The sequence below is a fragment of the Paralichthys olivaceus genome, chromosome 4 (assembly GCF_024713975.1).
Source record: "Paralichthys olivaceus isolate ysfri-2021 chromosome 4, ASM2471397v2, whole genome shotgun sequence".
NCBI classification, from domain to species: domain Eukaryota; kingdom Metazoa; phylum Chordata; class Actinopteri; order Pleuronectiformes; family Paralichthyidae; genus Paralichthys; species Paralichthys olivaceus.
The window spans coordinates 5226052-5248183 of NC_091096.1; the positions used below are offsets into that span (position 1 = coordinate 5226052).

Sequence of the window (22132 nt, forward strand, 5' to 3'; positions counted from 1 at the left end):
TTATTCTTACAGCAGGGTCTCCCCAAATAAATCCACTTTTACGGGATCTGTGCCTCTGCCCTTTCTGGCTATAAATTATAAGTATCCCCTTTTCACTTTTTATTTCTCCCCCTTTTTCTGCTTTTATGCACTACTTTATTTATGGAAATAGACACTAGTGGCATTTTATAATAGTTCCCATAATGAATTATTAAATCAGTGACCTACGAAAATCAATCAATTATTTGTTTTACGACCTTAAATCTGGCTCTATCTTGCTACTTTGAGAATTAAATGAAATGAGGTATTATACTAAAATGTGATTACTATTCATGATATATATCATGAAAGAAATAAGCTCATTATAAACATATTGCTGCAGATCCAGTGCTTCCACTGTAATGCATTTTGGTTTGAACAAACAAATAAACTGCACTAATGAGGTGAAGAAGAAGAATATTCAGGACCTGATACACAGCCAGGAAATAAAACATATTGCTTCTTTTTTCAATGACTTCAAGGTTAATTATTCAAGACTTCCCTCTCTTCTCAACAAGCCAAGAACAGCAGGATGGCTCGGTGAGCTACAGCTTCTTCTTCTTTATTCCCTGGGAGAGTGTCAGGAGTTTAAAACCACTGTTCAACAATAATTGAAATGCACATGTTGTCTGAAGTCTGGAGGCTTTAACCAAGGCTGAGGGAAAATAACAAACAAGGCAAACAAACATGGCAGCAGATACTCTTTCAGGAAGCAGAGGAATCAGCAATGCGTTTCTCATCAGCAACGAGAATCTGTTGTTAGCTACTTTGATTGTGGATGCGTTGAGAGTTTAAATTAAGTGTTTAGGCCACTTGGTTCACCTGATTAAAGATTAAAGGTCCGGTGTGTACGATTGAGGTGAAAGGGATCTATTGGCAGAAATTTAATGATGAATAATCCTCATGATGTTTTCACTAGTTCGTTTTATCTAAATTGTATGAATTGTAGTTTTCTTTATCCCAGGAAAGACCCTTTATATCTAAATATTTTACATTTTACATCGAGGGGACCCTCTCTACATGTTTTTTACATTAGTCCAGAGTGGACAAACTAAACACCTTTTCAGTTTTTATGACAACTGAAGGTCACCACAGGTTCTTTTTTATGTTTAGAAGTGGAGGGTGAGGTGAGGGGTGTTCAACTGCAACGTGCAACTTCAACACTAGATTATACAAAATACTACACTCTGTTCTTTTAAACAAATCCAAATGATATATAATGAATAAAAATATTCAAAAATAAGGCTTTCTGTTCTATATATATATAAATATAATAAACTAATAATAATAATATAATATAATATATATAAATATATAAAGAATACAGGCTGATGAAAAAATCCACACTATACAACAGCGAGTAAATTTGACAATTTAAAGAAAACAGAGAAGGGAATGAGATCAACAACAAGACTGTTCCACATGAGGACATATTTGAGTATTAAGGAAACATTGTTTTACGGCATGATAAACTTTTTGGGTTTAAATTGTTTTGCAACATGTTCTTGCAATCTTGCATCAGGTTAAAACCCATTGGTTGAATAAATGGACTGTGAAATGTTACGTGATATAACGCAGCACTGAAATCTGGAAAGCCCCCTGATGCAACCTCAGATCAATCAGCAGACTCATCCTCCCCTCCTGCAGATGCGAATCACCATGATGCTAACATGCTAACTAAGCCCCGCCCACCACGGCAAAATGTTGCATCAGAATCGCAACATCCGGGAGACGTCATTGGTCCTCGCCCGGCACCGGCAGCTCGGGACACACTTGTCTCTCTTTGGTGAAGTTGTGCTGAAGAACGAAGCAGCTCGTGATGTCGGAGCAGACGGTCGAGGAGAAGATGAGCGAGCTGAAAGTGGACGGAGGGAAAAAGGTGAACTTTCTTATCATTCGGCAGGCTAGCATAAGCAGCTAGCCTAGCCACCGGTCAGACTCAGTGCTGTCATTGAGCCAGCGCGGTGCTAATGTTACAAGCTAACATGTGTGAGAAACGTTGTGCTGGTTTCACTGTACATGTCTCTGCCACCGTGTCGGGAGCGTCTGTGTGTTTGTGTTTTGATCCGTGCGGGAGGACACTTGTGCCACGTTGCAGTTAAGCTCGTCCAGCCGGATAGTTGGGTTGAGCAGACGTAGCTTTGAGGAGAGGAAGTGTGGAACCAAACTTGGTTCAAAATGTTGGCAGGTTAAAAGTTTCGCTATTAGTTCATCGTATTGCAAACATGCGAGGATCTTGTATATCGTGTAGCATGTTTCACTTTTGATTTCTATTCAATCGGCATACACTACGTGATTTATGGATTTCTCAGATATAAGCAGCTCGCCTTCTAAAAGCTGGTTTGGACTCACACATTTCCAGTAATAGCTCAGGTGGTGGTGGTCTGAAGCCTTTTTATATTTATGTTGGGTAATTCATAATGATTCATCCCACCACTCCCTGTGAATCAGCCTGGTCTACATGTTATCTGGGTCTTTATGTGTCAAACCATCACACTTTAGGTCACATTGCTAATTTCACGAGGTTTGGATCCTGACTAAAGGAGACATGTGCTGATGAACTTTAAACTGTTGGACTGTGGACTCTGACTTTGTTTAGTCTCATTTGATGATTCCCACATTGTTTTACAGCTTTCAGCAACTTTGGGTAAACGGTTTGTGATCAACATCCTAGAATTGAACAGCATTGTGGGGCATTATAGCTCAAAGTTTCATCTAAGTTAGTATTTAATCCTCGAAAGTGTGTTTTTCAGTCATTGTCGAGATATTATAAACGTCTTTGTCATCACATCCCTGACGCACGTGGCACGTACAAAATACCAATGCACTGCTTTGTTGATGGAGTGTGTCCAAAGAAATACTACATGGTGGAAACAGAAAGGTTAATTCAATGTACTGCAGGATTTATACCCAGGCCTCTAAAAAAGATCCGGTGAGTGTGTTCCTGAGGATATTAGCTGTGTATCTCACCATTGTTATTCATCAAGCTTCGTGAATGTGTAGCTGTGTCTTAATATTTTTATAGTTTTTATGTACTTCACACTAAAGTTTCCCAATAAACTTGACCTTTTTAAGCTTTGTTAATAAAGCAGAACTAACCTGATGATCTCATTTTTCGTTGAAAGGGAGAAACCGGAAGTGGTAAAGATGGAACAAAGAAGAAGGCTAAGGGTGCTGCTGGAGAGTCTGCAGGCAAGGCCGAGGTGAGTTTCTAATTAAAGTGTCAGAAAGTGTGCACCTGCTATATTTAGACCTTATTTTAGATTCTTGTTTTACAAGTACATAAATAACTCTGCATAGTGAGTCATTACACACCCGCACATGTAGTAGCATGTAGAATATCTATCTCTCTATTAAATGCTTATTTCTATGTTTATCTGTGTGACATCAGTTTGAAGTCTCATGCACAGACCTCTTGAGCAGACTTTTGATAATAACACTCACGTCTAGTACCTTTTCTAAATAAATGGACTAACAGAAGCAGATTTGTCAAATCAAAACCTATACTACAAATATCAGGTTTTGATTTCAGTTTTCTTTCTCCAGTAAAAAGTAAATCAAAAGATATATTTAACTTATCGAAATCATTTTTAACCGTTTTTTCATCTGCCTTGCTTTGGCCCTCATACTTGGATTTCTAACTACTTCAAACAGTTTTTTCTGTTTTTTCTTTAAGTAACAGTGACATAAGCAATTTGTACAGATTAACATCAGGTGAAATTTCCCACTACGCCCAATTTATTCACACCTTTTTTGTTTTCATCTAGTTGTCACCACCACCTCAGTACATAGATGAGCGTCTTGCTTTGTACGCCAAGCTGAAAACCGAGCACGAAGCTCTGATGGCGGAGAGGGCGGCGAACAATAGTCGAGCGATCAAGGTGACCTTGCCCGACGGAAAGGTGGTGGACGCCGAGTCTTGGAAGACCACACCATATCAGGTGGCCTGTGGAATCAGGTGAGTGAGATGATGATGATGGGACTTATGTTTGATGAGATGTGTCTCATTAAATGTGGCACCTTGCTTTCATGTAGCACAAAAAAGAACCTTATGGGTACCTCAGTAATTTAATTTCCAAAGATGAGCTGTCAGCTTTGCAGCCTGTTATCATTATTACAGTTTCAAAAGACTTCATAAAACCCACATTATGAATACAGTAATTGGAAATGACAGCCACCACTGAAGACAAGAAAGGCCTTGGACATAGAAAACCTCACCAGTGTTAAAAGAAGAGAAAACTTTGCCTCAGCAAAACAATGGAACTGAGCTTCCTACCAGCGTTGTCAAGTATAAAATAGGTTTCCAGATGTTTTCATGTTTTTCTCTGTCCAGTCAAGGCCTCGCTGACAACACAGTCATTGCAAAAGTGGACAAGAATGTGTGGGACTTGGATAGACCTCTGGAAGATGACTGCAACCTTCAGTTGCTCAAGTTCGATGATGAGGAAGCTCAAGCTGTAAGTACAGGTCACCCCTGCTCTAACACATTGTCTATGACTAAGTATGAATAGGGCAGATTTGTTTTTATTTCCCAGCATTAGGTTCAAAGGAGGTTAGCATTAAATTCAAATGGATCTTCTACAAATGATTAATTAAGAATATATGTATGTTTTGTGTTACAAGTAAAAATAATAATTTGCCCTTTTGGATTTGTCACTGTTCAGCTAGTTTAACAAATCAGGTCATTACTTTGATACACAACATTTTGAAGAGATGCTTCATCCCTATTAATATGCACTTAGGGCAAAGTACCTGAGCATGTAAGATTAAAGTGATGAATGAGAGGTTTACAATCAATAATAAACCTCAAAGCCCTGTTATCCACTAAGTGTCTGAGCCACTAAGACATTAAGAGGAGATTTGAGAATATATAAAAATGCTGCAATCGTGTACTGTCATAAAAGTGACAGCAAGTGGTCTCTCTGAGAGAATAATGAGACACATCGCTAAAAAGAAAAAGGACAATTTCAGTGTCGTCCTCTTTACAAGGTCCTGAACCATTTGTCAGCCGTTCCTGCAGTAAGATATTTCAGAGGCTCATTCAATTTACTTTCCCTGGTGTCTTATTTCAGAGTGTTCTGTAGCACAGTTTGCATATTGTCAACATTCAGAGTAAGTGACATGTGTATTGTTTATGTGGTGTAGATGTTGTCAAAGGCTTTTAACAGCTCAGTGAATCACAACAATCTTGATTTTACAGTACACATTTCTCACACTTTGCCAAAGAAGTCACACTTCTCATTTTTATTAAACAGAGAATGGACTGCTGTTTTGTGGATGTGACCATATATTTTTGTATATCGTTTAGGTTTACTGGCACTCCAGTGCCCACATCCTGGGTGAAGCCATGGAGAGGGTGTATGGAGGCTGCCTCTGCTACGGTCCCCCCATCGAGAGCGGCTTCTATTACGACATGTTCCTGGAGAACAATGAGTGAGTCACAGAATCTGAGTTCAGATTTATCTGTATTATTACAGTTGAAGTATTTGGACAGTGACACAATTTCCATTATTTATATCTGTACACCACCACGATATGTTTGAAATGAATCCACAAATATTTGATCGATGTGTAGGCTCTTAGCTTTAATTTAAGGTAAAAATATTGCGCAACCATTCAATTTTAATATAGACATTTGACATTTTAATATATAAAAATGGGTTCTCTCTTGGCTCATGTCATGTCCTTCCATCAAGTTTTGTGGAAATCTGTTTTGTAGTTTTTGCCCAGTCCTGCTGAAAAACAAACAAACCATGGTTGTGGGGTGAAACCATAATATCCTTGCTGGAGGTGATTATGAAGATAAAATTCTGGAATTGCAAAACAAATGATCTTGATGTGGATCTTTCTGTGCTGGATGTTTTTAGACAGAGGGAACCAAGATGAACTTGAACCAGAATGATAGGAAGAGCAGAGTAAGGAAAGGAAAAGAAACATGATCCAAAGCCTCCACATCATCTGTTACACCAGGGGGAGCCAGTATTTATGGAATGGTTATGTATGGCTGCCAGTGGAACTGTGTCACCGCTGTTTATTAATGATGAGACCGCTGAGTAGACTAGAAGCAGCAGGTTGAGTTCTGAAGTGTGTAGGTCTAAACTATCTGCTCACATTCAGCCAAATGCTGCAAAAGCTAATAGGGCAGTGCTTCACGCTGCTGATGGATAATGACCCAAAACGTACCATGAAAGCAACCCCAGAGCTTCTCAAGGCAAAGAAATGGGATCCTTCATTGACCAAGTCATTCACATGACCTCAAAGTCAGAGGGACGAAGCTCAGCGTTTGGTGACGTCAATAGTCTGGAGCATAGGTTATGAATCCCTCTTCCTCTGTGTTAGTTAATGGGGACATGGAGGGACTATAAATAAAAATGGCAGTCATTTCTTATGAGGTAATTTGATATTCAAACTTTTGAATAAAGTGGAAAGCCTTCATTTGTTGATGGCTTCATTTCAAATTAATTGTGGTGATATGCAGAGGCAAAAATATTGAATACTCTATCTCAGTCTAAATTCTCATGGATCAGCTCTGTGTTATTTTGGTGTGTATTCAAAGGCTTGGTTATTTTTAATTAAGTTCACTGTGTGAGACAGGTAGTAAACACAAAACAGGTGGAATGACAGTAATGCTGTGTAGCTGGATTTTTCTCGGGCGTGGATATTAAATGGCACCTTTCAATATCTGTGTATGAGATTGGCAGCCTAGAAGCACATCGGTTCAAACAGAGAGCTAGACATTACTTCAGTGAAGCTTTGAAAGCGTGTTGAGACACCCTCAATCTCAAAAACATTTCTTACTCGTAAACAACTTTTTCACTTGACCTTTCCCTGAAACGAGGCATTTCTCCCCGCTTCAGGCTGCAGGAGAGCACGAGGAGTGCTGTCTAATTAATTCTACAAGCTCCTTAATGAAGTCATTTTATGCTAATGGCATTCTTGGAGACTGTTTTGTGCAAGGATATTTTGACATTGCTCAAGCCCTAAAGCCAAGGACTCTTAAGTGTTTGCCCATCCTCTGCAGAGGTTATCAGTTTCTGGTAGGCAAAGAATTACATTGGTTACATCCACAATGCCCTCTGGAAACTGTGGCAGACAAAATTTAGTAATTGGAAGTGGTTTGCATATTAATTTAGGTGTCTAAGTGAGAGTCCTTGTTGAATGTGCTGCTCTTGTTTTGTTTATATCTTGATGTTTTTGGACAGGGGTGTATCGAGCAATGACTTCCCGGGTCTGGAAAACTTGTGCAAAAAAATCATCAAGGAGAAGCAGCCATTTGAGAGGCTGGAGATCAAGAAGGAGACTTTGTTGGAAATGTTCAAGGTATCTTTAAGTACTAAAACACACACACACGCACACACACACACACACACACACACACACACACATATGTAAACTTAAAATAAAATAAAAGGAGAATTGCATTAGAACCAGGACTTTAAAACCACTTCTTGTCCTTTACAGTACAACAAGTTTAAGTGCCGCATCCTGAATGAGAAAGTCACCACTCCGACCACCACAGTCTACAGGTGAGTTCAGGGACTGTGCTTGTGAAGATAATTCAGTTTTTTCTTGTCAGCGAATCCTGTGAAAAGACTGAAATCAGCAATGAACTGAGTATTCAAATCTACTGATCCAATACCATGTCTTCAAAATATATTGGGTTTTTTTTGGTCCTCAAAATTTCAAATTGCTTTAACTGGAAATCAATTCTTCTTATTCACTCCTAAACTGATTTCTGGTTGTGTAGCATTAGCCAGAGCGACGTGTACCATGTGCAAGACTGCAGTTTCAAGGGGTGGCACTAGTGTTACCAATTACAACACTAGTAATTCATTCTCTGTATATATTTAATTTCTTTTTCAGAATTTCTTTTTTCTTTTATTAAGAACTCCTCATTAGTTTTGGTGCTTTTATGGAATTGGTTGACATTAACATATCGCTTGCCTCATTCTAAACACAACAATTATTATTTTTATATCTTCAAAACTAATTTCAGGTGCGGCCCCTTAATTGACTTGTGTCGGGGGCCCCATGTGAGACACACTGGGAAAATCAAGGCACTGAAGGTCCACAAGGTGAGCCTGTTTTCTCTTCACCATCATGTGCACTCAGATGGTTGTGACACTACATGTGGATTTATGGTTAATTAAACTAGATAGGATTTTGAGTTTCTCTAATCTGTGCCCTAAATGTCTGCTGCATTTGTCCCCATTCCTAGAGCTGTTACCTTTTGTTTCATTCTCGAGGGATTTGATGCACCCAAAAGAACGCTGAAAGCTAACGTAATCCTTTTTGTGGTGTGCTAGAATTCATCTACATACTGGGAGGGAAAGGCGGACATGGAAACCCTCCAGAGGATCTATGGAATCTCCTTCCCTGACCCCAAAATGCTGAAAGAGTGGGAGAAGTTTCAGGAGGAGGCCAAGAACAGAGATCACCGCAAACTGGGTCGAGTAAGTGCTGAAAATGCAAAAAGACTGTCGGTTAAGTGTCATTTTAAAATGGTCTCCAAAGATTTTCAGTCTTAGAAAGCAGGTTATTTACAGTATGTTGGTATTTGTCGGTTTAGTTTTTGAAGCTTTGACTTGCAAACAAATATGAAATATAGGACGAAAACCTCTGAAGTGGTTTGATTTGATGTTACAGTCACATTCTCTCTACAGACAAGATATCCAGAGGCGTCTCTGAGCAGCGTATTGTTTTAATCTGCAGTGAATCTTTCTTGTCATATAATCTGTAACTTCATTTTTGACAGGCTACATGTATGGGTGTGTTTGTTGTTGCTATTCTTTGAATACAATGGCGGGTGTGGGTAAGCGAGCTGAGCAGTAGTTTGTGCGACAAACCTTAAATATCTGATGAGCTGCTGCGTTATTTCATTTTTAAACCAGTTTGGCCTGAGTGGTTTCCCTTTTCCGCCGCAGTAACAGGACGATATTTTTCTTGCATTATTCAGGAGCAGGAACTGTTCTTCTTCCACGACCTGAGTCCAGGGAGCTGCTTCTTCCTGCCAAAGGGGGCCTTCATCTACAACGCACTGATTGAGTTCATCAGAGTGAGTCAGAGCTTTCACACCCTCAGTGGATTAATGCTGTGATCTCACTCTTAACTGAAGACAGAGGTGATGAGGATGTGAACAAGTACAAATTTGCTTGAACAACTGGGGAGAAGAAAAGAGCAGGTTATGCCCTTAGTTGGCGTAACCTGTAATGATAATAATATTTGTTATCTTTATCTGTAGAATCCTTATCCAGATTACAAAGTGCTTCACAAGGCAGCAATTAAAACAAACAAGTCATGAAATAATCAGAATTAGAAGACAAAGGTTAAGCGATTTAAATTTAAATTAAAGTAAAATCTCAGATGAAAATATGTCTTATGAAGGGACTTTACTGAGCAAGCCAACTTGATTTCCTCAGGCAGATAGTTCTAGAGCCTCAGGGCCCTGACTGCAAGTACTCTGTCTTCATAAGCTTGAAGACAGGTCTCAGATAACAGGCCTCTGCCTCAGGATATGTCTGGTTACGAACTGGTAAGAAGTGTACTAGAAGGTTAGAAATAAAACACAGAGAGAAGTCTTGAAGAGCCTTAACTGTAATCTATAAAATCTATATTAAAATGTACAGGAACTCAGTATGAAGAGACTAAAACAGGAGTGATGTGATTACGTCTCTTGGTTCTTGTTAATAACCTGTCACAAGATAAACTGCTGCAATTTAAAAGCCCTTTGATGGACGGGTGACCTGTCCAGGGCATCAGACCTGTGATGGACGGGTGACCTGTCCAGGGTGTATTTTGCCTCTTGCCCAATGTCAGCTGGGATTGGCTCCAGCCCTCCAATGAAAAGGATCAGTGGTGTAGATGATGAGTGAATGAATGAAGTCTCTTTGACTTTTATATTCTTGTAAGGAAGGTCTTTGCTTTATTTCATGGTTTTAAATGTCAAGCTAAGCGTTCACACATCAATATGATTCAACACACTCACTTCGTTAGGTGCGGGGTCAATGCAGTGCACATTGGATGTGATTTCACCTAAATGTGGTAAAATAGATTTGCGACTGAGTAATGAAATCTGTTTAAAAATGGCTCTGCCTCCAGAAGCAACACAGCACGGCACACTTCTAAATATTTGTATCGTCTATTACCGTTGGGATTTTAAATAAATTATATTATTATCGCCATCAGCTGTCTGTTTTGAATTTTAAAACTGACGGCAAACAAAACAGGCAAAACCACACAGCATGAAAGCATTCAGTCTTCCCCAGACCCCCTTCACAATATGTAAACAAACATTAATGTAGCAGCAGAAATATTCTTAGAACTACTTTGCTTTTTTTTAAAAATCAAAACCACTGCTTCTGCTTGCAGTTATGTAGATTTCAGAGGGTGTACACTATCAGTGGTATTAATTGATATAGTTTTAACGAGTTTGTAGTTGTGATGTGTGCAGAATTCTGACGCCTGGTCTTAAAAGTGAAACCTCCTTTGTGAGACAACGTTGATCTGTGTTTTGCAGAGTGAGTACAAGAAGAGGGGTTTCCAGGAGGTGGTGACACCCAATATCTACAACAGCAAACTGTGGCAGACCTCTGGCCACTGGCAGCATTACAGCGAGAACATGTTTTCCTTCGAGGTCGAGAAGGAGACCTTCGCCCTCAAACCCATGAACTGCCCCGGACACTGGTGAGGCCTCACTTCTCCGCACAGGCCGAGTTTAAAGTGTTGAGAAAAACACATCCGCTCGTGTCGCACATTTTGCATCAAGTCTGGCATCAAGTGGGAAATAGGTATTTTTAGTTGGTTTCTGTCTGTAATTGGAAACAACTGTGTTTGTCGGAAGCATTAAACAAACTCGGGGTGCTGCTGTCGCCGTGCAAAATGTCTGGACCTTGCTAGAATTTTTCATTTATATATCGCAAGAAAAAACACAGAACCCTGGCAAAGAGGACAGCCATTAAATAATGGGTTACCACACCTGAATAGCCTATTAGAGTTTGCTCAGGGTTTTGTTATCAGTAGTGAAATAGCATCATATTTCACTGCCACAGTAGTTTGTCATCCATTTCAGCTCAGCTTAAAATGACTGATGCTCTTGCTATGTTTTCAGCTGTTGAATGACCCAGTTCAATTTACTGCCAAGTGCTGCATTGCAGTGTAAAGAGTCAGACTGCGGCTCTTTGTATTCAAATCTTTTCTCTTCTTTTCACGGTTCCAATCTCTGTGCTACTCAAATGGGCAGCCCCTCTGGTGATCGGTCCGAAATGGAAATTGAGCTTGCCAACACATTTTGTCAAAGTGAATGTCAGTTAAATCAAATATTAAATGTAGTCTTTCACGGTGGTATTGAAGTAGCAGAGCAATTTTCAGTTATTGTTATTGCAGTTAGTAATTATGTTTTTTTTTTTCACCCCAGTCTGATGTTTGATCACCGGCCACGCTCCTGGAGAGAGTTGCCCCTGCGCATGGCCGACTTTGGCGTCCTGCACAGGAATGAGCTGTCAGGAGCCCTGACCGGCCTCACCAGAGTTCGCCGCTTCCAGCAGGACGATGCTCACATCTTCTGCACCATGGACCAGGTGAGTCGTGCACTGTTGCAATGACGTTACCACGCCAAGCTCACACAACACACACATTTTGGATTCATACAAGTCTGATTAAAACTGTTGCCTGATGGGAATATCATATTTATTGTTTTGTGTCTTGTTGCTGATTTCTCGACTCAATTTTTTTTATATAAATTTGCACTTTTAAAATTCAGTTTTGTTATGTACAATGACATTCTAACAGTAGCATAGACTGTAAATAAAGATGAACTACACGTCTGTCATCTGAGGATTTCGCTTCCCTTCTGGGGAGTTTTCATGACCTCCATCTTTATTTAAACTCTATGGTTTATGGTGGGGGTGATGCATTGTGATTTTTCTCATTGACTTTAATCCCACATTTAACATTAATTCATTCATATGACTTCTCTTTTTGATAAATTAGTAATCTGCTATTCAAATAAATAAAGAGTCTGTTGATGGAACACAATGTTAAGACAAACAGTGGTAAACAATCACACACTTTCACAAGAATCAATCAGTGTCTTGCCGCCACAGTTAATTGAATAAATGCAGTTAATGTTGCCATTGAATGTCCTGTCACATTCTCAGACCTTCTCCAGTGCAGTGCTGCTTATATTGATGCACACAAACAGGATTTTGAGAGACCAAAGAGATTTCTTAATGGCTTCGTTCAAACATAGCGACGCAGCGACTTGCCACCAGAATCTCACTGATTTGTTTTCTTTCTGTCAGTAACGGCAGTGGGTTAGATGGTTAAGCATTTGATTGAACTTTGTAATCAAAAGTATTTCAGTTTTAATGTTTCCCTTTCACAGCGGCACCTGCAAAGCACTTCTTGTACTCTTCGTCTTTTATTATTCACAAAATCCAAACTTGAGTTAGACTGCAGAGGGTATGTTCTTATCTTACAGCCACCATTAAGTTTATAATCAGTGAGTCCAGATGGTGGGCCACGTATATAAAACGTGTTTATTAGGAGAGACATCCCTCCGTTAGTCACTTCTCCTTGTCTTTGTGTTTTATTTCCTTTTATAAATCCAAGGTGCTCACTCAAAACTTGTGATTGATCACATGTGATGCTGGTGCAATGATTGCCCCATGGAGACCCTGTAGCAACATGTGAAACCATTATATTATGCTTATATGTTCCAGAAGCTGTATTATCTATAAGGTGGATCTCATTTGGATTGCATCATTTACCCTTTTGATTGGATATTTATTTCATCAGTTCCTCTTAAGTAATACAGAAAGATGAAATCAGACATTACACCAGAAGTCACACTTGCACTATGTCTGGTTTTTCAACCCCAGATTGAGGAGGAGATCAAGGGCTGCCTGGACTTCCTGCGGACTGTGTATGAAGTGTTTGGCTTCACTTTCAAACTCAACCTCTCCACAAGACCAGAGAAGTTCCTGGGGGAGCCGGAGGTGTGGGACCAAGCCGAGAAGGTAATCAGGATTCCACTTGTTTCTTTTTTATATAGAGGAAAATGTGAGCAGCTCTCTCACTGGAGAATTAAAATGCTGACATAAGTGATAGTATCAAAGTGGAAATTAGAGAGCCACTCCGCAGACGGCAAATTGAAGAGATTTGTAGACCCAGTGAACATTTATATTTTAATGGGCTTTATTCTGCAGAACTGCTTTTAGTTCTTCTCCAGAGAATCCACGACAGTGCAATCACTGTCAAATCAAGTTCAGTGTGTAGACCAGCTATATTTTTAGTATCCGGGGTTCAGATCTAATTTTCTGTGCAAGAAAAGATAACATATCAAAATGAGCTTTAACAAAGTAATAACAAGAGTGAGTGATGATGAGCTTTTATTTCTCTGTGCTGTCTGAAGTGGATGAAAAACAGATCAATACATCTTCGGGTCGAACAGATGAATCTGTAGAGGAAAAGTGCCACGTGTTTACTGCATAATCTCATCACGTGTGTAAAGCACATGCAATCAGTTCATTAGTCTTTGCTGTCAAGCTCTGAATGGATGAAAAGGTGCGGGGGCTGTAGTCTCCAGGGCAACTGTTCGATTGATGGATTGATATTCTCTTGTCTGACCATTGGTAGGTGAAAGGAAAAGTGCTACATCAATAACCTTTCAGGATTAATTCACTATTTTGAGAAGCAGAAACCTTAGTCCCCATTCTCCACTTTCAGTTCTCACAGCTTCAAGTCTTTTAGTGTGAACATATTGAAACTGGGATATTTCAACATGTTGTGCTGCAAATGAGGGCTGTCCCTTTTTATTAGAAACTTGGACATTGATGAAAAGTAGTTTGCGTGGTGATCCAGCAGTGGGCGCTCACTATCAACTCGACCTGCATGACCTCTTGACCTATCAGTAAACTGAGCCAGGAATGTGCCAGAGGTCACCGAAGCATCTGAAAAACAGTGTGAGGAAGTTGTGTTGTGTTTTGTAACATAGACTGTAACAAACAAGTGTTGGTTTGCAAAGCAGAGCAACGTCCAGTAATTGAACCTCTTCTGATTTTCTGCCAGGGTGTAATCCAAAATATAATTGAACAAATTGTGTGTCATGTAAAAAAAAATGGTTTGAACTAGATTATTTGGAAAAGTGAGGGCCTGCAGCAAATATGATCTTTTTCTGCTCAATTATAACATTTAGTTTGAATAGAGGAAAATTCCATGACAGTTACTGCCCTTTTTGAATTTGTGGGTATTTTTAAGTTCACTTGTAAATGTGGAAGTTATTGTGAATGTGTTAACTCATTAAGACCAAGAAACCACAGTACCACAGTATGAGTTGCTACTGAACAGAATAGTTCAACAGTATTTTGCTGATTCTCAGTGACTCCATGTGTTAATTATGTCCCAAGTCCACGTATGGACTGTATCTGTGTAATTAACAGTGAGGTCAGGAGAGCAGTTGTTAAAAGAGCAAAGAAGAAGAATGTTCTAATAGCTCGTGAATCTTGCAGCTGTTTCACTTGACCTATCGGGAGACTTTTCTCTGAGGAAAACATTCTCTAAATGAACCTCTTGAGTTTTTATTATGAATGTTTGCGTGAACAAAGGTGGAAAATAATACACCACGGTGATTTCTAAACTTGGCATCGCCACTGGAACCGAACTTGCTGCATGTTTCCCTCACCTCATTAACTCCCACAAGCAACCATAAAATATTATTGAGATGTTAACATTTCTCAGTTCAGTGATTAGTTCCAGATGAGGAAAATGTCAAGTCTAAATTTACAGCTCTGCTTAACACCGCTGTTTACTTGTTGGTCAGCCACTGATATCCTCACAAAGCAGCAACTGTTTGTTTTTACAGCAACTGGAGAACAGCTTGAATGAATTTGGGGAGAAGTGGGTTCTCAACCCAGGTGACGGAGCTTTCTACGGACCAAAGGTGAGCTGTGCGCCACACTAATGATGTCTTTAGCCTGTGAAACAGCAGGAGGGCGGCTGCTCATGACGTGTCCTGTGTTCACAGATCGACATCGAGATCAAGGACGCCATCGGTCGTTACCATCAGTGTGCCACAATTCAGCTCGATTTCCAGCTGCCGATCCGCTTTAATCTCAGCTTTGTCAGGTGACTGGTGCTTCTTTTTTTATTTGTGTCAACTCAAATGAAGAAGATTGTTTCCACTGCTGCAAATGCATGTGTTCAAGACTTAAAACCTGTCGACGTATGATTAGCACAACCAAAGATCACAGTTTCATTTAAGAAAATATTGTACCATATTATAACAGCGTATCTTGAATAATGAAATATACCAATTTCCGTTTTCTTTACCCTGATTTTGTAGCCATGATGGCGACGACAAGAAGAGACCGGTGATCATCCACAGAGCGATCCTGGGATCAGTAGAGAGGATGATCGCTATCCTGACTGAAAACTACGGAGGCAAATGGTTCGTAAACGATCGTTTTTGAAAGGTTGACTTCTCAAGTCTAATTTTATTGCAGTTGTTTCAGATTGATGATCATGTTTATTGTTAATTATAGTATTTAATATAATGCGTGGGATACAGTGATCCGTATGTCCGTCCATCTGTAATCATTTTGTTTACGCAGTAAAACTTTCACTTCATGAAATTCAAAATGATGTAAATCAGGCGGTGAGGTTGAGGTTTTGAGTTTCATTAAAAAAAAAAAAAAAAGATATTCTGTATTACCATGGCAACAAGTTTGACTAAACTGAGAGTAGTAACTAAGAACCTTTCTTCTCCTGATGACTCCTCTCAGATTTATGGGACAGAAACAGAATCACCTCATTTGCACAGATTGTGTCTGGTCTTCTTTTCTTGCTAACCAACCGACTGTGTCCCGTTCCAGGCCTCTGTGGCTCTCTCCTCGGCAGGTGATGGTTGTACCTGTGGGACCAACCTGTGAGGAGTACGCTCAGAAGGTAAACACTGACCTCAGCTGCTTCAGAGACAGAACAAACAGTGCCCTAAAGCAACCAGACTTAAATCAACAAGAGACTGATTTTGAAGTTGTTTCATTATATATATTTAGATTTCTGGTGTCACAGGCTGTTTTCACAGTTCCTCTTTCATGTTCCTGCATCTTTTAAAACCAAACTTCATTACAACCTTGGTTTTATGTCCACAGCTCAGGCCATTGGCTCTATGTCACCAAAGTAATCGCTGAGATCTTGGAAAGTGGTCAGACAATAAAACAGGTTTTTAAACAGCCAGATCAGCGACCACTTTATTTAAAGGTTAAACTCACAGTGAGCGCCACTAAAATGTTTTATTGTGAATAAGATGAGTCAAGAATCTGTCTGTAAACCTTGATGGTTGTTTAAATTGAATATGTTGTGTAATCATTCTACAATTGGCCTTTGACAAATCACTGAAAAGAGAAAAGTGTTCAGAGATCTCAGCATTACTTTAGAGATGAATGTTGAAACTGATAAAACATGTTGGCCAGTGCTACAGAAATGTAATCAAGTAAAATGTGTGGAACATCTTAAAGCTGCAATTATAAGTGAACTGACAGAAAATTGGTAGTTGTTTTAAAAATGTTATAAAAAAGAATTCTCAGCACAAATGTGAAATGTTTGTTTCTAGATTCTCTGATTTAAGGACAAAAGTTTTTCTTTGTCACACATGATAGTGAACTGAAAATCTACAAAATGATTCATTTATAATACAATTTTGAGCCGAATTGTCGATAAATGGTAAATTGATGAACTTGGCTGTTTTTAAGTGTTGGGTGTGTTTCTGGTTTAAATGTCAGGTGAAGCAGGAATTCCACAAAGGCGGCTTCATGACTGACGTGGATCTCGACCCCAGCTGCACTCTGAACAAAAAGATCAGGAACGCCCAGTTGGCGCAGTACAACTTCATCCTGGGCGAGTGGCGACACACTTTCCTTCACTGTTCTGTCTTTCACTTCCTTCTTCAGTCTGTTCCTCGCTGTCAAACCAGTTATTGACTTTCTTCTTTCCTCTTTGTTTCAGTGGTGGGAGAGAAGGAGAAGACGAGCAACACTGTGAATGTCCGCACTCGGGATAACAAAGTCCACGGCGAGCGCAGCGTGGAGGAGTGCGTGGAGCGTCTGAAGCAGCTCAAGACGTCCAGGAGCAAGAACGCCGAGGAGGATTTCTGAGCTTTTCCCAAAACCTGCGGCGATCGGCTTGTCCTTCTCTCAACAGCAGCTTGAATGTGGTAACTTCAAAGGGTCGTGTGTTTGAAATCAGTTTGTAGTGAGGGATGAAACTTATTTCACATTCTAGCCTTTTCCTGTTTCGACAAGTCCTTTTTTGTTTTCTCTAGTGTCTTCAGCTGCTTCTTAACTGAATCCTTGTTTTCAGTTCCGAGTCTAATGGTTACTGTCCTACACAGAATTAAATATAATCAAGTCAATATCCCCTCTGCTTAGAATGAAATACAACTAATGAGACTGGCTCTGTCTCTGAGCAGCTTTACAGCACATGTCTGTACTATTGACTACATCTTAAAAACATGAGCCATGAGCTCAGGGGATCTTTTTACCGCTGTCTTAACTCGTTTGTATCAATCATTCATTTTTTCTTCAGGGAATTGTTCGTGGATTACAATTTTGATAATAATACAATCTATTCTTGATGTGGATATTCTGCTTTTTTATAAACTAGATAAGATGAGATGCTTTTCTCTTGTTTGGGGGAAACTTGACAACCAAAGTTTATACTGCTGTTTTAAATGAGGCTGTCCATAGGTGACCTGTGTGAGAACAAAAGAATAAGATTATTGAAGGGTAGAGTCATTAAACTGAGCATCAAATCAAGCAGAATATTTGACAAAGTCAGTATGTGTTGAAATTGCACTATAAACGTTGTGAGGACATGAAAATAAAGGCAACTTTAAATATTTGTCTTTTGGTGCTCCCTGCTACAGTTTTTTAATAAATCACTGCTCACCTCACAAGTTTAGGATTAAAATTGAAATATTCAGATCGTTCGAGACTGAAAACATCCAATTTTCCACAAGGCAGAGGTGGAAACAGAGGGATGAGGTGTAGCAGAGGATCTTTATCACCGTCCTCCTCCAGTGCTTCATCAGCGAGGATGAGAATCAGTGAACACCTGATGCTTCTCAGCGTCACATGGTTACTGAACTCAAGAATATCTAATAATGCTCTATGACACCAAAGCATGATTGAAGATTTGTTCATTCTAAATAAGTAAATAATAAGAACCTTGTTTCCATTGACATTTTAGTATCACACAAAAAAGTGAAAGCTGTCAACATCTGTGCTCCAGTTTTTCCCTCCAATGTAATCCTGTAGTTGTTTCCCACCTGCTCTTGTCATTTCAATTAAATCATGCAAAACTGTATTTAAATTTGTGATGTGATTTTAGTTTTTGATGTATACAACTGGCACAGCTTGCATTTTTATTCCAGCCACAAGAGGGTGGTATATCCGTATGCTCCAGTCACAGCTGGAGCAGAGACACAGGAGTGTGTTTCAGCAGCTGGAAGAAGTGACTCTGTGGCTCTGACTAATGCCAATGGATTTTTTTTTTTTTTTCGTGAAAAGTAAAAACACAGGGCAATTTTTGTCCATAAAAACCTGAAACACTTTTTGTGACTTTAGCTGTTTACTCAGTCGCTCTCACAGGTTCAACGTTCACAAAGTACTTAACAGGTTCAACATTTGCAAACTCCTGAGATACTTCTGGCTCCGGGACTTCGCATTAACTGTTCCCTGTTTTATTTGGACGATACAGATTTAAATCACGCAAAACTTCCCCCATTAATTTAAGTAGGAACATTAGCGCTAAGGTTAAAGTTGGGAGTGAAAGATGGTCTCACAGTTGTGGAACAGGCAGCAACTCTGAACACGGGCCAATGAAAACATTGATTTTGGCCGCTCTGCAAGTTGCGAGTAATTAAAATAAGTGAGAAGCCATCAGTTATTTTGGCCAATTTGAAGTTTTCAGCACCAAATAAAATATGTTCACAGGTTCAGTTTCTTGTGTAGGTCTATGTTTCATACTTAGTGAGACGTTGTTAAAGAGAAGGAGTTAAAGGATTTACTCATTTTAATGAACGTAATGTTTGTGTTTTGTTTTTGTGAAATGTTAAAGTTTCAGATTGAAATACGTAAAGAAAAATGATCCTAAACTCTTCTCATTATTTTTTACAATTTTAAATGGAGCAAACATTAAACTATGACAGATCAGATCAACCCTCTGCTGGTATATTAAAGGGACATCCTCATATCAGATCTGACCACAAGATGGAACAGCTCAACCAGGATCTTGTGGTTGAGGAGGGGGGGGGGGGGGAAGTGGGGCCAATGTTAGTGGAGTGTGGGAGAGGAAAACATTTTGATAAGGGGTTAATGAAAGAGTCAGTGGAGTAGGAGAGAGTCAACAGACCCAGCGAGACAGCCAGAGATCTCTGGGGATCCGGCTCGGCTGTTGACTCTTTGCCTCCCTGTGAATCCTCCCCCCCCCCCCCCCCCCCCCCTCTTCCCCTCGTTGGATCCTCGGCTGTATGCTTCACTGGCAGACGGACCACGAAGGGTCACAACGCTTCACTGAACTGAGCAAACTCCTCTCTGTCTCTTGACACACGTGCATTTCAAGGTATCGATTCACATGTGAGAAGGTCCCACTGCTGCAGCTCTGTACTCAGATGATGGTGGGAAGGTGGAGGGCTCTACTTTTACAACGGGGAAAAACTTCAGCGTTCACTGTTCTTCACCGTCTTTCAAAGAATCTCTTGATTTCATACTTTTTTAATCTGAAATACTTTGTGGCTTGTATGTTAAACAGTTAAAGCTCCGAGATTTAGGTGAAAGGGAACTATTGGCAGAAATTGAATGTAGAATAATTGATGTTTTCACTGGTTTGTTTCATCTAAATTGTATGAAGTGTAGTTTTCTTTACCTCAGAAAAGGCCCTTTATATTTAAATACTTTATATTTACAGGGAGGGGATCCTCTCTACGGAGGCCGCCATGTTTTTTACATTATTCCAGACTGAACAAACTAAACACCTTTTGAGATTTTATCACAAATGAAGCTACCACAGTTTCTTTTTCATGTTTGGGAGGGGGAGGTGAGGGGTGTTCAGCTGCAACATGCAATCTCAACACTAGATATCACAAAATTCTACACACTGTACCTTTAATTACTTACAAAAAAATGCTTTTAAAAGCCCAACAAAATGTTCCCATTTACAAGGACAGCAATAACTTATTCTGAAGTACTCATCATTCTCCATTTTTTACTTGTTGCTTTTATTTAACTACTCAAACTAGATTACTGCAGCTTCTGCTATCGCCCCTGGAAGTTATAATAATAATGATAATAGCTTCATTTAATGAGCTCTTCTCAAAACAAAGTCACAAAGCGCTTCACAAATAAAAACAAAACAGAAGAAAAACTACCTAAAAACAAATAACACAGTCCTAAAAGAATAAAAAAACACTGTGAAGGACGATAAAAGTAGATTCCACCCATAATTATTTTCAGTGCTCTAAGAATGAGGTGGATTGTTAATTTATTCGCTAACAAATTTCAACTTCGCTAGCGGGCCTCTGAGCCTCGGACTTCATCAGAAACATATGATATATCCATCTTCTCATTTTCCTCTCAGCATGAAAGCAAATTAAGTGCATTTCCCCAAATCTCAAACTATTCCTTTGAAGGAACATCAAAGATTATGAGATTTCTCATCCAATTAAATTTTTCTCCTCTCAGGAGAAACAGGTTCTTCTTTCGTTTGTGTTTCTTTGTCACCATGAAAACTGCAGTAACTGTTCCATGATCAGTCTGAATGATGTATTTCACAAGGTTGTTCCCATCAACTTTTTTTTTTCCCAACATTGACAGCCGAAAAAGCCGTAAAGCTTCCCCGGTGACACGCTTGTGTTTCTATCTGCTCTCCGCCCTTTTCTTCCTTGAGTCATGCTGCATCTGGACCAACCGAATGCATATTTGAATCCTTACCAACCATTTTCCTCTCCAGAATACTTCTCTGTCTCTGCAGCGACTCTACCACCCTCACCACACACAAACACGCACCCGGCCTCCTCCTGCACCATTACCCCTCTGCAGAGCTGCAGCAGAACCCCAAATTATGGTCAGCCGCTCGTGAAGTTAGTTTTGCTTGGGAAAACCAAGCTGCCATCTTTAATATCATAATGTTACCAAATTATATGCTTCTAATTGGGAACCGTTTGATCACACGTTCTGTCATCTGGAGAGCTTACGTGTGACCTTAAGAGGCGTTATTTCCCATCTCCAGAGAACGACCTCCGCTTGTGAACCAGCGTAAGTTCAGTAAACCACTTTACACCGAGGAGAGGAGTCTGCCACCAGTCACACCCAACATGTAGACAGCACCAACGATTCACTGTGGATATCTGTGATGTAGGTCTGATGTGCAAACGCAAGCCAGCTGCACGTCACACCCAACTGAGCAGATGTTCAGAGGAGCATGAAGATCAACATGAAACCATAAAAGATATGAAGTGTTCGTTCAGTCAGTTTGTTAAAAAGCTGATGTGATAAATTGGTACATGAGCGTTTCTCACTGCAGTGGTTCCCAAACCTGTGTCTAATGTTCGTGTCTCTATCAGAGGACTTTTATCTCACTATCTTTTACTGTTGGAATATTTCAACCATTTATCCACTTGCCTGTTTTATCTGACATTTTAAAGTTTTCAGTCACTACTTTATTCAAGCTGAAGAGTTTGACTGTGTATCCACTACTTTTATATTTTAACTGATTCTATTACTTTTGTTTCAACAGTTAATTTTACTTTTAACAAACTATTTCAACTATCGATTACGTTTTCAACTGTTCATCCACTTTAACACACAATTTCAACAATTAAACAATTCATTAGTTATTTCAACAGTTTCAACTATTTCTATAGATCCACTACAGTTAAATCCATTTCATATGTTAATTATTTACTTTTAGCTGTAACTCTTTCAACTGTTAATCCATTTCTTTAGGCTATTTTGAATGTCTGACTATCTGGTATTTTAACGCTTTATCCATTACTTTTATATTTTTAACTAACTTGATTTCAAAACTTGATTATTGAACTATTTCAACTGTTTATCCATTT

At 39.5% G+C, this 22132-nt stretch overlaps 1 protein-coding gene across 1 annotated transcript; it reads left to right on the top strand.

Moving 5' to 3' along the window:
* The first annotated feature begins 1616 nt into the window (after window positions 1-1616).
* On the top strand, window positions 1617-18378 carry tars1 (threonyl-tRNA synthetase 1). Its single transcript, XM_020099296.2, has 19 exons — window positions 1617-1897; window positions 3144-3221; window positions 3786-3976; window positions 4352-4475; window positions 5327-5451; window positions 7221-7338; window positions 7480-7544; window positions 8015-8093; window positions 8325-8471; window positions 8975-9073; window positions 10535-10701; window positions 11432-11594; window positions 12897-13034; window positions 14879-14956; window positions 15041-15141; window positions 15359-15463; window positions 15888-15960; window positions 16797-16911; window positions 17020-18378. Exons 1-19 carry the CDS (start codon window positions 1838-1840, stop codon window positions 17166-17168), a joined length of 2175 nt encoding a protein of 724 aa, XP_019954855.2. The 5' UTR covers window positions 1617-1837; the 3' UTR covers window positions 17169-18378.
* The last annotated feature ends 3754 nt before the right edge of the window (window positions 18379-22132 follow it).